We start from the raw sequence: 16830 nt of genomic DNA on the forward strand, positions 1-16830 counted from the left end.
TGTGGAAATTACTTCATTCTTAACTTTACCCAGATTAGATTTAACTCCTCAAGACTGAATCTGCAAAATTAAAGGAAGGGAAGTAATGCTCAAACTGTTATAGAAACATCCAGCAGGTACTGTAACATTGTATGTCAGGGATTGAACAAGTGATATCCATGCATGTGCATCCTATAACATTACAGAATAAAACTTGACCTCCCTGGCATTTCTCTTCCTTCCTTTCACTGCCTTTGTACCTCCCCAGGTGATGAGCATTGAATCCTAATTCAGATTTCCCATCTGAACCTGAGCACTAGAGAGGCATGGAGGGAGAAGAAACTGACTTTTACTACGGGGTTTTATATTTAGTATCTTAAAAGTCTGAAAGTACTAAGACTTTATAAAGGAAACTGCTTCAGATTTCTTGTATTATGAATAAACAAACCTGAGAGAAAGGAGAGTTCTAGAAACTAGTATTTAAACTGGTGTTCAATTACATTTTTAGATTAAAGTTTGAGCAGCAGTGCTTCAGTGATGCTAGAGAAGTTTGAGGCCTCAAATTTTAATTGCAAATATATTTGTGTTCATTATGTGGTCAACACAGTTTAAATCTCTTTCTAATGTATTTGGATACAGATTTTAATTTCACAGTGGTGGTCATAATAGTGGGAAAGAAAATAAGCCCCATTCTTACTATGTGGCAGTTTTTGTTTTGTGGAAGTTAGGTGGACTCCAGATGTCAAGGGTTCAAGATAATGTAATGAAAGAAGATAATGACAAGCTGTGAATCTTGTTAAGTGTGACCAAAATGTAAATAAGCAGACATTCAGTTGTCTGGAAGGTAGAAAAGAAAGCAAACTTTTTGACTCATCAAAGTTAAATTGTTCCCAGGAGACTGAGTAGTGAGTGTCTGCTGCCAAACCTAGACTTCAGCACTAAAAGTATTTTTGGCTTATGCTAATCTTATATGCTCAAGTAGAGAGATCCTAAATGTTAAGAAATGTAATAGCTTTTGAACACCCTGAATTTCTTACTGGTCACTAGTTTGGTAGCCTAAAGGGGCCTTAGTAGCAGTGAGGAGAGGCAATGGTTTGCAGTTTTGGTGCTTCTCAGTAGTTAAGAGCTAGAGATTAAGGATGCCTAAAAGGTCAGGTTTTGACCCTATATGTTAGGTACATATATCCCTCTATATGTTAGGCATGCAAACCTAAGGGTTCAATTAGAGGAGGAGGAAAAAACCGTACTGTCTTCCCTATGAAAATGGATATTTTTGATAAATACTCAGTACAGCTAAATTAATGAAATGAAGTTACAAAAAAGAAAGTAGGGTTTGTTTTTGTTTGGTTTCTGGGTTTTTTTGTTTGGTTTTAACTCAGGTTAGGTCCTTGCAGTTTAGCTGTTGCATTTGGTTTATGCTTTCATAGCAGGTTAGGTGGAAGAAAATACTTTCCTGCATTACTGCTACAACCCCATTATGACTTTACTTTGTACATAGTAACATTACTGTGAAGTTGTATGATTGTGAGGATTATTTCATATATTCCTTAGTAAAGACATTTCTCTGGAGTGCAGTGTCCAGTTTTGGCTTCTCATTGCAATGAAAACATAGATGCACTGGTCTGAGTCCTGGAAAGGTGGTGTGGCAGTGTGAGATGATGAGTGATGGGGAGTTGAGAGGAGAGATCTTCTTGCTGTCTTCAGGTACTGGTGAGGGTTCAGTGTGGCTACAGCAATTCTTGGAGGTGCACAGCAAGAGGACAAGAGGCAATGGGACCAGGCTTAAAGAAGGCAAATAATGCTCACATACTGGGAAAATGAAAGGGTGGAACCAATTGGTATCATGAGCATCTCTGTGACTGGAGGTATTCTCTGAGCACTGTCTTAGGAAGCTGACCCTGCTTCATAAGCTGGGTCAGCTTCAAACAAGCTTTCAACTGGGCTAGGTATCTCAACAGGTTCCTTTGAAGCTGCATAATTCTGTGGCTTTTATTCAGCTAAGGCTGTCCCAGATGGACTGTGCTGGGGCACCTTCTTTACTGACACGCCCAGATATGGGTGACTTCTGTTTGGTTGGACAGTACATGGGAGAATATTTAATCTGACACCTGGTAAAGACCAAACAGTAATTTGGCAATATGTCTGGTGAAAATTCCTCTGTTGTAGCCTCATGGAGATTTAAATTTTGAAATCATATATGAAGAATACATTTTGTAATACATTTTGTAAGGCTTCTTGTAGAGCAACACAGTAATGTTTGTTATAACTTGTGTGAAGTTGCTACAGGCTAACACAATAAATCTATCTTCTGTACATCTGGGGTAGATGATGTATTAACTTAAAATATCCATTGATTAAAAAGTAAACTGGTTTTTCCCTCTGGACTTAATTTTTTTTAGATTTTGAAGAATTTTACATCTGTTCACCTTTCCTATGTGGAATTGAAGCAAATGGGCCAGCAGCAGATTGGAAGTTATCCTGTTCACTTTCACCTTTGTGGGGATGTGGATGAAAAAGGAGGATATACTTTTAAAACTTATCTGGAAGGTCTTTCCATTCATCACTGTTTTTCTAGATGTGTGAATGTTCATGCAACTAATGGCTTGCTGGTAGGTGCACGGAGTGTAAAACCTATTAGGTTGGAATAAATATTATAAAGAGCATTTAGAATGTCAAAATAATCCCATCCCTTATGCAAATCCAATGCTCAGAAATGGTTTTCTTATTTCAGTGGAGAAATAAATTACTACAAATAGTAATTTAACCATTCTCATCATTCTGGTTTTTTGAGATTCTTACAGCAGCTAACTGTAAAACAGCTGCAAGGCAGCTAAACTCTCCAGACAGCGCTGTGTTTGTAAGGGATGAATAAAACTATGTGCTTGAATCATCTGAGCTGCTGATACTGACACTTTACTCTGCATCTGTGCCAAGATAGTAAAACTAGATGGTATTTGTCAAATAAATCTCAGTAAATGCTGTTACTACTGACATAATGAACTTGTATTTCTACAGATAAAGGACACCATTGGCTATGACACACTAGGTCACTGTTTCTTCATAGAAGATGGCATCGAGCAGAGGAATACGTTGTTCCACAACCTTGGGCTAGTCACAAAACCAGGCACTCTTCTACCTACAGACAGAAACAGCAGCATGTGTATTGGGATTAGGGATAAGGTATATGGAAGTTATGTCCCAGTGCCAGCCACAGACTGCATGTGAGTATGTAATGATGAAAAAGTAAAACCCAGCCAGCTGTAGCAGTTAAAGTGCTGATGATCTTTTGACAAAGTACAGGTGGAAACATTTTAATCTATAATTTAATGAATGTAGCTCATATAGTACTGCTGTTTAAAAAATAGCAATAAAAATAACACTTAGACTTCTATTAAAGAAAAAAAATATTTTATGGGAATATCTTGTGATACTTGGGACCTTAGAAGTCTGTTGAGCATCTTGACTACTGTGTAAATGTATGCATATTCTGAAGTTGTCACCACTATTTTTTCTGAATGCTACTTGTTTCTTGTGAAAGCTTCTTAAAACAGTTTATCATTGCATGGGATACCTCTACAACATTAAAATACAATACTGTGCACTGAACTAAAAAAAGGTATTTTTGACTTCTAGATGTGGAAGGTTTTGTGATTTGTATTTTGAACGTGAAGTAGTTACTTCATCGATTTACTTTTTTCTGATGATGTTTAAAAGGGAAGATAATTCTGTTGGAGATAGAGGTTTTCTTTATTAACTAGTTTCTAAATAATATTTCAGGGCCGTTTCAACATTCTGGATTTCTCACCCCAACAATCATCTTATAAATAATGCAGCAGCAGGCTCACAGGTAAGGCATATGGGTGTAATTCATGACAAACTACTTATGTCACTGGCATTTGTAAAATCTGTAAAATTTACACTGCCAGATATACATATATTTTCCTTATATATATATATATATATATGCATCTTTTTATGTTTGGCAGTATATTGCCATTGAAAGTGCAGGGTATGTCTAGGTGTGCATTTAAATGACACCAAAAATCTTTGTTGTGGCTGCAACAGAGGAGATCTTGTCTTCTGTATTTAATAGACCTGACAGTAGTGTCAATATAGAAATGTAGTAGTGTCTGTGTAAAAATCCTTTTATTTTCACAGAACTGGTACATTTCATATTAAGTCTTCTGTATTTTCTGTAGGTTGTCATGAGTTTAGTGACAGCTCTGCAAGACCTGTAGTGACTGGAATGAAAAATTGCTACAAAAAGGCGTTCATTGTGTGAGAAACAGCTAAAATGCTTCTTTTCTGTCAGTGGTTAGGCAATTGTTTTCAGCCAGGGACTGCTGATAGGCTTTTGCTTGTTCTGAACCTTATATTAGTGCAAATAATCTTCTCATAGCTGCCTGTGATATAAAGATCTGTACATACTGTGGAGGAGGGAGCTGGAGTCTGTTCTATATTGTATGAGAGGCTGAGAAATATAAGGTTTTTAACTGGATTTTTCTGAAGAGATCAATGGGAATGGAAAACGGGAAAGGTTGTTGATTGTTGTTGCAAAGGCTCTGGTGTAGGAAGAATATGTGTGTTCTTAGCCACAGATAACATTTATCTATAAATGATAACATTTATATAAGTAAATGATTCATTTATTAGCAGGTAACTGTTATTAGTAAATAGAATAGGATTCAAAATACTTAGCTGAATTGAAATATCTGGAGTAATAAAAAGTCAAAAACTTTTGTTCTATTTTTTGTGTGGTCTAATTCTTGTTGCTTTTATTGCAGTGGGTTTGCCTCTGTTTGGTTTTTTGACTCCTGTCTGTCACTAGGAGGGATCTGGACTCACCTCCCAAATTAAATCAGTTCTTTTTTGTCCAACACAATGTCTTTCTATTTTGCCTGCTTTGTGTAATATACCTAGTTTAGGCTTTTCAGGCTGAGTTAAACAGCTTTTATTTGCTTCTCTATCTGGTGCTTAAGTCCTGTAAAGTCTTTCTCTGCCTGTGTAGCTCATCCCAGTAGATATTACTTGCTTTTCTTAGCAGGATGTGCCTGACTGGAGCATGCATTTGTGTCTTGCAAAGTTCAGCCACTCTGATGTACATCCCTTGCATGGATGTAAACACAATACTATAAAGGGACCACAGCTTATTGTTTCAGAAATAGAATAATTCAACTGTGTTCATACAGACTCTGCACTATGGAAGTTTTTCTGGTATAAACTAGAGCAATTCACAGCCAAATAATTCCATTCCTCCCCAAGATCCTTAATTTTGCAGTAAACCTATTGAAAGGCTCTACAGGCAGTAGATGTTTTGGTGCGTATGAGAGAGAAGAGGAAAAAACCCAACCTTTTTCATATTTCTGAATGCTTGCAGATGCTTAACAAGCTTTTAAGTTTATCTAAGTCTATTTTCAAGCATCAGGGGTTGTTTTGGGTAAAATTTGAGTCTGCCAAACACAGAGCTGTACTTAATTATATGTGAGGTAAGATTTTGTTAGTTTTTTTAATGGAACATCCATATTTACTTTGTAATGGTTAATCACCAGAAATGTCAGTGCGTCATCATTACACACTGGGATGGGAACATTACTGTAAAGTAGAATTTCCAGCACTCATTGGAAAATTATTATATTCTTGGAGTGAAATGCATGAAATTTTTTAAGCCAGGGTGAATTGACTTTATCCATGATTCTTGAAAAGGTTGATGACTGTTTTTCATGAGATAGAGCACCCAAAGTCTCTTTAGCTACCATTTAATTCTTTAATGTGCCTTGTGGGGTGATTCTTCTTTTTTTTTAAGGGCACACGGCCTGTGGTCAGGCAAAAGTTTTGATGTCAGTAGATGTCTCCAATGCAGATGTTGTCATGATGCCACCTCTTGCAAACACAGATGTAGTTGAGAGGGAAGTTTTTTGGGTTTCATTAGCAGATAAATCCAGTTTCTTTAAGAGCAGAGATATTAAAGAAGTATAGAAAATGAACAGATACTAAAATTATTACTGCATGTCATTGGCACAGTGCCCCGAACTGGCCAGATTTCTTGATGTGCTTTTTTTTCTGTCTACTGAAAGCTCTTGAGGTGTTTTTTGGTTGTGCCATTTAAATTTTGATGGGAGCAGAGATGAACCAACCTTAACAGACTGAAAGAGTAAAGATAGGAGGAATGATTTTGAGTATCTTACTGTGAGTAGTAATATCTACTAGTAAAGGCAAATCTAGTGTGTGGGATGACATAACTGAAATGCAGAAGTTACATTAATTTGAACACTTTTCTACTTTGAAATATTAAAACATCTTAAATATGTGGTGTTGAATGGTTCACTAAGAAGCAAAACACTTTTTAGTTGGTACAGTCCACTAGAATGTAGCCTTATTTGCAAAATCTCACATTTTCACTGGTTAAATTTTTGTTTTGAGTCTTTATTTTAAAATATGTATCACCACCAGTAATAGTATCAGAATCACTTATAAGTAATGTTATTCTCTCATTACTTGCAGGATGCTGGAATATGGTATTTGTTCCACAGGGTTGCTACAGGAGATTCTCATAGTCTAGGCATCGAAACCAAATCAGAGCTTACACCCCTAGGAATCTTCTATAACAACAGGGTTCATTCTAATTTTAAGGTAATATAGTATGTTATTAAAAAACAGGTGAAGTTTTTATCTCTCACTATTCTATATTACAATCTGTCCGTTTGCATTTTAAGCTGGGTAGGATATTGTTCTACAGTAGAGTTCAAACACAGCACAAAATCCAATGTATAATCAGCATGGGTGTATTTTTAGTTGCATTTGGATATTCAGTGCTTCAGAGCCTAGTAAGATACAAACAACTAAAATAAATTAATCCTTCTAATAAACTACTTTTTTCAAAGTAGCATTTCAGGTGCTACTGTTTACAGCTTTGTTTCCTACTCTGAAAAAAGCTGACCCTCGAAGAATCAAGTTTATTATAGCAGTGATTCATGTAATAGCTTGCTGGAGTTGCTACAGTTTATTTTTCTGAGTCTCAGCTGCTTGCACATGGTGACGCAACCTTGGCTAGAGATTAAGGTTTAATATTGCCTTCAGGAGCTCACTTATTTGCAACAGTTTTCTTATGAAGTTCTCAGCCTCCAGTCATTGAGGAGTGTTCTGTTAGTATGACTTTTAAACCTTTACCACATCTCAGCTAAAGTTTCACTTCAGCTGAAATCCTTAAAGTATTTCATTTGGAATCTAGTTGCTGTGTGTATGTATAAATATAATGACATTTACAAAGCCACCTAACTCTAAATAATTACTTGTGTTTGTTTGCTGCATGAGATTCTCATAGTTTAACAATTGAAACCTCATAAAATCATTATTGGATTTTTTTTTTTTGCCAAGTGAAACTGATTTTGCCTTACAGTTGTTTGGGATACTAAGAAATGCAGTGTTTGATGTAAGTTGTGTTAATAATGTTTTTGGGAATGTAGGGCATTTTATTCAGATTGGAATTAGAACATACTGAATACAAAAGTGCATTGTGAAGAAAAGATTTTCACCTGTATAGCTATTATCATCTTTAAACAAGGGTAGCAATTTGTGTGCTAAAGTTCCATGTTGAAGGAGAGGTCCACTAGCAGGTCTAAGAATCTGCTTGTGTATAAGACTCAGTTGTAATCCTGATTTGGATCAGAGGTGAAAGTAGTCAGTCACAGGTATTTGTAAGTAATTCAGGTAAAAGAGCACAAATGCTTCCTCACACTTTTATTTTCTCAAGTAATTTATTTCATACTGGATTATTCAAGCTTATTACTGCATGGATCAAAATTATCTTTTATGGTAAAGATAGTTTAGTTTTAAAGTGAAACACAAAGGATTTTTCACAGTGGGTTTTAGGGTTTCTTTTCTTTTCCATTTATGAGAATAATCTGAACTCACCACAGGATTGGCTTCCAGATTTTCCAGCATCTGGTAATAAATGGAAAACCTCAAATAGATGTTGTGAAAGAAATCTGAAGTGAACTTTGATCATTTTCCATTGCCTTTTTTTTAAATCACAGATATAATTAATATAATTTTAGCATTGACCGGTTTATTATTTTAATTAGCTTCTTTTTCATTAGACAATATGCCAATTTAAGCCAAATGGAAAGATCTAAGAGTTTCTAATATGTGTATAGAATGCAATGCCTAAATTTTTAAAGTTTCATTTCTACTCTATCTTAAATTTTGGATATTATGAATTTTCTTTTCTTGCTTATTTCAGGCTGGTTTGTTCATTGATAAGGGTGTTAAAACAACTAATGCTAGTGCTGATGATCCCAGAGAATATCTCTGTTTGGACAACAATGCAAGGTAAAGGATATTTTCTTTCAAGTGGGTGAAAAATGGCAAGGTTTTGAGACTGCTCTTATATCCAATGGGGAAAAATTCTTTAAAAACAATAAAATAATTTATAAATTATAACCAAGCAGTAAGTTCATATGTATTCTTTTCCTTCATTTATTAATCTGTTTTGGGAGCAACAGGCATGGTATCTCTTAAAGGATTTGGGTTCCTTCTGAGCTTTTGCTCAGGATAGTTTCCGTCCTCTTAGAGGACACCATTTTAAACATGCTCCACTGCCATGCTTAAAATGTTTTCTGGAATTGCTGCTGATAGGAAAATATTCCTTTAAAATCTAATCTTCTGATTTATAACTGAGTTTTAACTAATTGTTAGAAAAAGGCCTCAGTAGTGCAGCTTTCCTACTGCTGAATGTTTCTGCTGTTCCTTCTAGACTTGGAAGTCATAGCTCGGTAGTACAGTTCTACTGAAGGCTCTTTGCAGAGGTGGTACAAACAACCACATTTTCTTCAGTTTACAAAGTGAGAGAAGGTAATGGAGAGTCTAGGAAAGTTCCAGGTTATACTGTACCTGCTTAGTCTTGTCCTGAACTTCAAATAAAATAGCCTGGGATACCAGTTATATGAATATTGGATAACTGTATCTGTCAACATTTTATTTTGTTTACTGAGTATTAGCACAGAAATTATGGTTCATAGATTCTTTATTGTCAATTGACCTGTGTTTAAGACAAAGACAGTTAAGTGACTGCTACAAATGCAAAGAGGAATGTTCCAAATTTTGATGATACTCAATACTTCATAACTTGGAAATGAACCTGCTAGTTCCCTGTTTTGACAGAAAATCCATATAACCCTTGCGTTTTACCTCAGTCATAACAGATAATTGAGAGGAACTTGAGAGGGGCAAGATGCCCTCTGAGATCTGTAGTGTGTTGAGGATGCAAGAAACTCAGTGCATGAAATGGGGTTGTGTTTCACAGCAGAAAGAAAAGGAATATGACACGGCATAACTATGTGAGGTCCCTAATGGAATGGAATCAGACTGGAGAGATTTAAATGTTATTCGAGAGGACTGAGTCTATCAATACCTAGCATTTGCTTATCTTCTCATTTCTCCCTTGGATGGGGAGGGAGCAGATCCAAATCTCAACAAAAGAGTATCAGGTGATTGGGATAACAGACATAGGTATCTTTACTCACTCAAAATGCCTGTTTGCACTTTTTTAAAATGTATTACTTTTTGTCTGGGGTCCTGAGGGTAATCAAGTGAAAATGTCACAAGTTCTTAATCAGACTGTTTCTTCCTACTATTTAAACTAGTTTCCAGTCATAATTTACTGTACAAGACCATCTTGGTAGCAATGCAATGGAAAAAAAACTCAGACATGCCCAAAGAAGCAGCACTGCTGTGTGTCAGAAAAGCTTGAAACATTTGAAGGATCAGTTAGACAAATGTCCAGACTGTTTTTGCATAACTAATGTCAGCCCTGTGTGTCCTTCCAAGGAGTTTATAATTCCCTTCATCAAACTTTCACATTAATGCTTCACTACTAGTGGAGAGGGCAGAAAGAAAAGGGGGATAAAGGAAGGCTAAAGGCAGCTAAAGAAACTTAGAGAGACTGAGCCTGTTAGAATTACTGGAAAAGAGATGTTTCACTTTCCGGCTTCATGGTACCCCAGACAATTTTCTAGTACTTTTGAGGACCAGAGATATACCTGCTTTTAGCTTCTTTCATCCCAAACATTAAGCAGAGTGAAATTTGCCCATCAGATGATTGTTTGTCTTTCAGGTTCACTCAGCACAGCATATATGGCACATGTAAAATAAAAAGTTTTCTTGTACTAAGTGTTTATCTCTTCCAGGTTTCGACCTCATCAAGACGCAGACCCTGAAAAGCCCAGAGTTGCTGCCCTGATTGACCGATTAATCTCTTTCAAAAACAATGATCATGGAGCCTGGGTCAGGGGAGGGGATATCCTCATTCAGAACTCTGGGTAGGTATTTGGAAGCAAATAGCTGCATGCTGTTTTCTCTGAGGCTTTGTTTATGAAAGTGCATTACAACAGAGTTATAGGAGAGGATTGATGGTTAACTTCAGGTACTTCTCAGTATGACCAGCTCTCATACCATCCCACAACTTCAAATATGCAAGTGTATATGTGATTAGATGAGAACCTGCTTTAAACAGCAAAAAAAAAAAAAACAGCTGTAGTAAAAAGAAGCCTGAGAGTTGGAAGAGACAGAAAATTCAGACTGGGATTTCTGTTGTCTTCCTGAAGCTCTCAAGTCCTGTTTAAAATATGTAGAAAATTATTTTACTACTTTTTAACAAGAATGCTTTTAGGAAAGTTAACTGTGTGGTGGTTATATGTTTCATTAATAGAAAAATTCAAGCTTTTTTCAGTGCATAGCAGGATGTGCTCTTATATTAACCAATTGTAGGATAATTCAGAAAAAACAACTGATGTTTCGGACTTTCTTGTAGGTTTGCAGACAATGGAATAGGTTTGACATTTGCGAGGTGAGTACTTTTTTAATAATTTCTGTATTTCCTTGCATAGAAGCTTAGAAAATCTACATGTATGTATTAAAATCAATAGGTATGCTTTCATAAGGCTGCAGTTTTTGTTTGGGGCCTGGTTATATTTCCAGTCATGCAGATGATGTTATAGAGGCTGTAAGCTGGCATAGCTGCCAAAGTTTCTGCTTTAGTTCAGCCTGTGCTTGGCTTGCACCACAGTTTGTTGCCCCTTTACCAGAAAGCTACATTTATCGAGGTATTCTTGGTAGTGTATGATTCCTTAGGCAGCATTTTTTTCCTCCTGAACAGTTGAAAGTGTGTAATGGAAAAGAAAGGGGAGTGAGCATTTAGCAGGGGTAGAGTCTCTTTCTAATGAAGAATATAAAGAAACTTAGGTAGTGAACTGAAATTACTGCTGTTGACATTATGACAAGCTAGTTCTAGGACTGGAAAAGTGAGCTGTAAATAAAAAGAGGCTCCTCTACAAAGGGAGTTAGAAATTTTAATGTTTGGATCTGCTGAACATTTCAGTGAGTTAGCCTCTATTAATGTTAATGATTAAATCTATTGTTTTGTGTATTGTCCATGAAGTCTATACTGCTTTGCTTGAGGAGGGCTGTTACAGAAGTAAAAAGTGGTGTTATGGCTTGGTATAATCATCTGCTGGAGAGTCTTGGCTAAAGATTTGTCTTTGATGTGCTTTGATAGTGATGGGAGCTTCCCAAATGATGAAGGTGCCAGCCAGGAGGTATCAGAGTCGCTGTTCATAGGTGAGAGCAAGAATTATGGGTTTCAAGGTGGACAAAATAAATATGTGGGAACTGGAGGAATAGACAACAAGACACGCACTCTGCCTAGAAATCGGTAAGTATGTCAAGAATGAAGGAAATAGAAATACAAGAAAAATTTGCTGTATCAGATGTAAAGACCCTTCTTGGTTGAGCTGTCAGAGATTAAGACTCCATTGAAAGTAATGCTCTCTTTTTCTTTCTAATGCTATGTGTGCAGCTGTGTCACTTTCACCTTTTTACTGAAGCAGGTTCATCTGATGCTTCCACAGGTTACTATTCTGTAGAAATTTAAGTTATCCTACTTAAATTGAACCTTAGACTTAAAAAGTATTTGAGTCTAGAAGAGCTTTCAGGTAAGAGAATTTTAAAGGTCAGCTTGGGACTAGAGACTACAGTTTGTCTGTGACAAATCACTGTCTGTGACCTTGATCCTTCTCTTTTCTCTTTGACTTCCACTGGTGCTTGTTTAACATAATACCAAGCCCTACCCTTGCCACAGAATTAGAAAGAAGACTGTTTTGGTTTAAGCCCAGCTGGAAATTGAGCCCCATGTAGCCACTCCCCTTTTCTCAGCTCCTCAGGTGAGAGAGACAAAAGACAGAGATCTCAAGCTGACGCAAGAACAGTGTACTGGAAACAATGAGATTAAGAATATTAACAATAATAGTGACAATATTAATAACAAAAGTATACAAAACAAAGGTGATTTATGTGCAAAAAAAAAGGCAAAAATGCTCACCACTCAACCTGGTACTGGGTAGCTCTCAAGACGAAGAACAAGATGGCCAAGAGACCATCTGCACTCCAGATGTTCTCCTGGTGGACAAATCCTCTGGCCAGGACTGGTGTTACCCCACTGCTTCCCCAGAAAAAGGAATGCTCTCCCTTCAGAAAATGAGAGACAGTCCCTTTCCCCCACTTCACAGCCATGATGTCAGATGGTATCAAGTAGCACAATGTATTGGCTGTGCCCACATGGCTCCAGGTTCTGTCCCCACATATCCTTGGCCAAGTAGGACAAAGGGTGAAGTGGGCCTCAGCCACCCTAGTTTTTTTGCTGTTCAGCCATTTAAAGAGGGGAAGTTAATGTGGTGATATGAGGTATTCAGTCTTGTTGAGTGGAATTACCTAACAGGTAATTCCAGAGGCTGGAAGGGGCCTCTGGAGATCATCTTGTCCAACTCCCCTGCTCAAGAACTGTCTCCTAGGGCTCAGGTTCCAGGATAACATTCAGGTGTCTTTACTATATTTCCAAGGGTGGATTCTTCATAAATTTCCGGGGCAACCTGTGCCAGTGATCAATCACTCAGTGAAAGGTTTCTCCTGTTGTTTAGCAGGGACATCTTAATTTTCATCTTGTGCACATTGCTTCTGGTCTTGTCACTGGGAATACCCTGGCTCCATCTTCTTTGCACCCTGCCTTCAGAAGATAGAGATTACTGCCTGAGGTTTTTCTGCTCCAGGCTGAGCATGTCTCCTGGTGTTTCTTCCCATGAGAGATGCTCCACAGACTTAATCATCTTTGTGACCCTTTGCTGCACTTTCCAGTATCTCCATACATGCCTTGTACTGGGGACAAGCACTCCACATTGTCTTTTCACCAGTCCTGAAAAAATGGGAAGCATCACTTCCCTCAGTGTGCTGATAACACTTCTCACAGTGCAGCCCTGGACACTTTTTGCCTCTTTGTGGCAAGGGCATATTGTTTGGCTTATGGTTAGTTTTGCTTCCTCTAGGACCCATAGGTCCTTTTCACTGGCACAAGGAGTTGTTGCTCCCAATGTACAAGACCTTGCATTTTCCCATGTTAAACTTCATGAGGTTCCCATCTGCCCATTTGTCCAGGCTGTCAGGGTCTGTCTGGGTAGTAGCACAACCCTCTGCTGCATCAGCTGCTTCCCTCTGTGTTGTGCCCTCTGCAAGCTTGGCCCATAGACTGTACTTGGCCTAATCATGCAGATGACTAATGAAAATAATGATCAAGACTGGACTCAGTATTGACCCCTGGGGTACATCACCCATTATTGGTCACCAGGTAGACTTTATGCCATCACTTTCTGGGCCCGGCCATTTGTCCTCTCATCCTGCCCATACTTCATGAAGATCATGACACAGTGTCAAAAGTCTTACTGCAGTTTTGGTAGACCCTCTCCTCTGCTCAGCCACTGCTCTACCAGGCCAGTCATTTCATCACGGAAGTTTATCAGCTTCTCCTTGGTGAATTCATGCAGATTATTCCTGATGACTTTCCAGTCCTCCAGGCACGTGGAAGTGGTTTCTAGGATTAGCTGCTCTATCATCTTCCTGGGGGTCAAGTTAAGCCTTAGCAGCCTACCATTCTCTGTGTGCTCCTTTCTCAAGTTAGAAATGACATTCACTTTCTTCCAGTCTGCAGTCACTTCCAGTTACCATGATCAATCAAAGAGCTGGAGGTATTATTTTTCTGCTGTATTTCTCATATTGAAAAAGAGGTACATTTGTGCATGGAGAGTGATAGCTCTGCTAACGGGAAAATTTAGGAATAGAGGATTTTTTGACTCATTAGAGAAGTGCAGAAACCATATTTCCTTTGCTAAATTCTATCTTGCGAGTTGTTCTGTAATTGTTACTTTATTGATTTCTGAGAAGAGATGTATTTGACACAGATTCAAGTGTACCATGAATTTTGTTACAGGATGGTATAAATATTTGCTTGCATCAACAGGACATTTCCAATCAGAGGCTTTCAGATTTATGATGGACCTATTCACCTTACTAAGTGCACATTTAAAAACTTCGTGCCAACTCCAGACAGATTTACCAGTGCAGTTGGATTCTTGATGAAAAATCCATGGCAGATGACTCCAAAAAATAACATTTCTCTTGTGAAGTTTGGTCCAAATGTAAGTTTACTACAAGTTTTCCTGAAGTCTTGCAAATGGTTTTCTTTTCTTGTATTTAACATACACAAACAAGAGTTGTAGGTCATCCTTTCTATGCATACCTACTTCAGAGTTTATCTCCTGGCTGGAGGTCATGCCTCCTTTGTCTCCTGACCAAAAAATCCAATACCAACAGAGATGTAGGATATGTTACACTAAATGATTAATGGCTTGTGGTAAAGTTGAAAAGAAATTTTTATAAGACTTTTAAGGTTTGATGTATATCCTTAGTAATTTATTTTCTGCAGCAAATATTAACATTGTTCAGAAGCAAGAGCTGGCTTGAGCCGGCGTGAGCCTATTAGTAAAAACCAGCACGTCTGCTTTGCACGTGCTGCTATCCTTGCTCTAAAATTTTTAATCAGCTTTGTCAAATTCCTGTGTTTCTGCACATGTGCAAATGTAAGTCTGTGTTTCAGCCTCAGGAAAAACAAAAATTTCTGTTGTTGTTGTCAGGTTTCTTTGAAAGCCTTCTTTGGGAAGCCTGGTCCCTGGTTTGAAGAAGGAGATCTGGATGGTGACAAGAACTCAATATTTCATGACCTAGATGGCTCAGTGACTGACTACAGGGACACCTACGTGGGCCGAATGGATAATTACTTGATTCAACACCCCAAATGCGTTAACATCACAGAATGGAGTGGAGTGGTTTGCAGTGGGAACTATGCACAGGCTAGTACTTTTGGCTTCTGTTTGGGGCAAATGTATAGTATGAACTACTTGTGGAGTCAGGTAGGGTAACAAATAAAAAATTACCTGTCTTTGGATTTCAAAATTTTTTTACTTTTAAAGATACTTCTATACATATCACACTTTTGAGCCAGTTGTGTATACATCATGCTTCCTCTCAGCAGACTGAGGGTACAGTATCAGATGCTGCAAGATAAAACTAAATGTGTTTGCCAAGAATTCTGTGTTGCAGCTGTATCTGCTAAAACATCTTTGTTGAAGGTGTCTTCTTCCACAGAAGTTCTGTCTGCTTTTTTTCACAGAGTAGATTTTAAGGGGTTGTTTTGTTGGTTTGTTTTCTGGAGATGTTAAATAACACCTTCTGAACGAGTCTTACAGGTTCCCATTCTGGTTCCTGCTCTGTGTGGCCAGATGTTATAGCTGATTTTTTTTTCTCCTTCATACCCATTTTTGTCTGTAAGGTGGGAAAAATCTATAATGGTTTTTTAAATAAGACTTTTATTCAGGATGGATTTGTGCATTGTGTCAGAACATCAGATTGCAGCTTTTTGGTTAATAATGTCCTGATAGTGCTTCACAATTTCATTTTCTTTTGCAAACGAGATCAAATATTCCTATTTTCTCCCTCTTAAATATCATATAGGTTTATGTCCAAACCTGGAATGGACAGAATCTTTCCATGACTATTGTCCGAGATGAGTATCCAGCCAATCCCATGGTTCTTCGAGGTATTAATCAGAGAGCAGCTGCCTTTCAGCAGTACCAGCCAGTGGTGATGCTCCAAAAGGGCTATACAATACATTGGAATGGAAAAGCTCCAAATGTCACCTATCTGTATCTCATTAATTTCAACAAGTATGTTTATTTTCTTTTGTGGCTTTGATCCATAAGGCAATACTGAAGTTATGTCCTGCAAAATTATTGTGCATGAGTTTGCAATCATCTGGAAGACCAGAGCTTGGGTTTGGTTTGTTTTTGGGGTTTTTTTTTCATAGTTACAAATACAAAAGTATGGGATTAAACAACAGATATGCATCTGAAGTTAAACACTTGTCCAGTACAGTGTCTTTAAGCAAAAGCCTTTGGAGAGGATGATGTACCAATAGTGAAGTCGAGCAGAATTGTACTTGATTAGCTTATCATACTTGATTTTGTTGGCAGATGAACTTATTAAACATCTCTGAAGTATATAATCAAATATATCCTGAGACAATCAGTTACTAAAATGTTTAATGAAAGGCTGTGCAGATTTGATCATCTGGTTGAGGGTTTTGGAGCTTTTTGTGTTCCTGTTTCTTTTTTTATGGAATGATCTCTTTGCTCTGTATTGAACCTAAACTGTTCCTGTGAGGACTCATATATTTTATATTGTTTTAGGAATGACTGGATACGTGTTGGTCTTTGTTACCAACCAAAGACAGATTTTCTTATAGTGTTGGAAACCTTTCAAAGGCGATCATCTGCTCTGTCAAGCAAGGTGGAGCGCTACACACCTGTATCTTCAATGATGGAGCTTGAAAAGAATCGATCAGACAAGAGGTTTTACTTTGACGACAGTACTGGGTAACTCTTGTAGTTTGACTCTGCTAGAAGATGTTGTTTAATT

The 16830-nt window shown here is 37.6% G+C and overlaps 1 protein-coding gene across 1 annotated transcript in view; it reads left to right on the plus strand.

Moving 5' to 3' along the window:
- Positions 1 to 16830, plus strand: part of CEMIP2 (cell migration inducing hyaluronidase 2) — a 37301-nt gene that overhangs the window by 13362 nt on the left and 7109 nt on the right. The window contains exons 7-18 of the mRNA XM_066569475.1: positions 2379 to 2588; positions 2995 to 3200; positions 3757 to 3826; positions 6481 to 6609; positions 8219 to 8307; positions 10164 to 10295; positions 10787 to 10822; positions 11531 to 11686; positions 14318 to 14495; positions 14991 to 15206; positions 15868 to 16079; positions 16602 to 16787. Of these exons, the coding sequence (XP_066425572.1) occupies positions 2379 to 2588; positions 2995 to 3200; positions 3757 to 3826; positions 6481 to 6609; positions 8219 to 8307; positions 10164 to 10295; positions 10787 to 10822; positions 11531 to 11686; positions 14318 to 14495; positions 14991 to 15206; positions 15868 to 16079; positions 16602 to 16787 (1820 nt within the window). The remainder of the gene's footprint in view (positions 1 to 2378; positions 2589 to 2994; positions 3201 to 3756; positions 3827 to 6480; positions 6610 to 8218; positions 8308 to 10163; positions 10296 to 10786; positions 10823 to 11530; positions 11687 to 14317; positions 14496 to 14990; positions 15207 to 15867; positions 16080 to 16601; positions 16788 to 16830) is intronic.

This window comes from Molothrus aeneus, chromosome Z (genome assembly GCF_037042795.1).
Source record: "Molothrus aeneus isolate 106 chromosome Z, BPBGC_Maene_1.0, whole genome shotgun sequence".
NCBI classification, from domain to species: Eukaryota; Metazoa; Chordata; class Aves; order Passeriformes; family Icteridae; genus Molothrus; species Molothrus aeneus.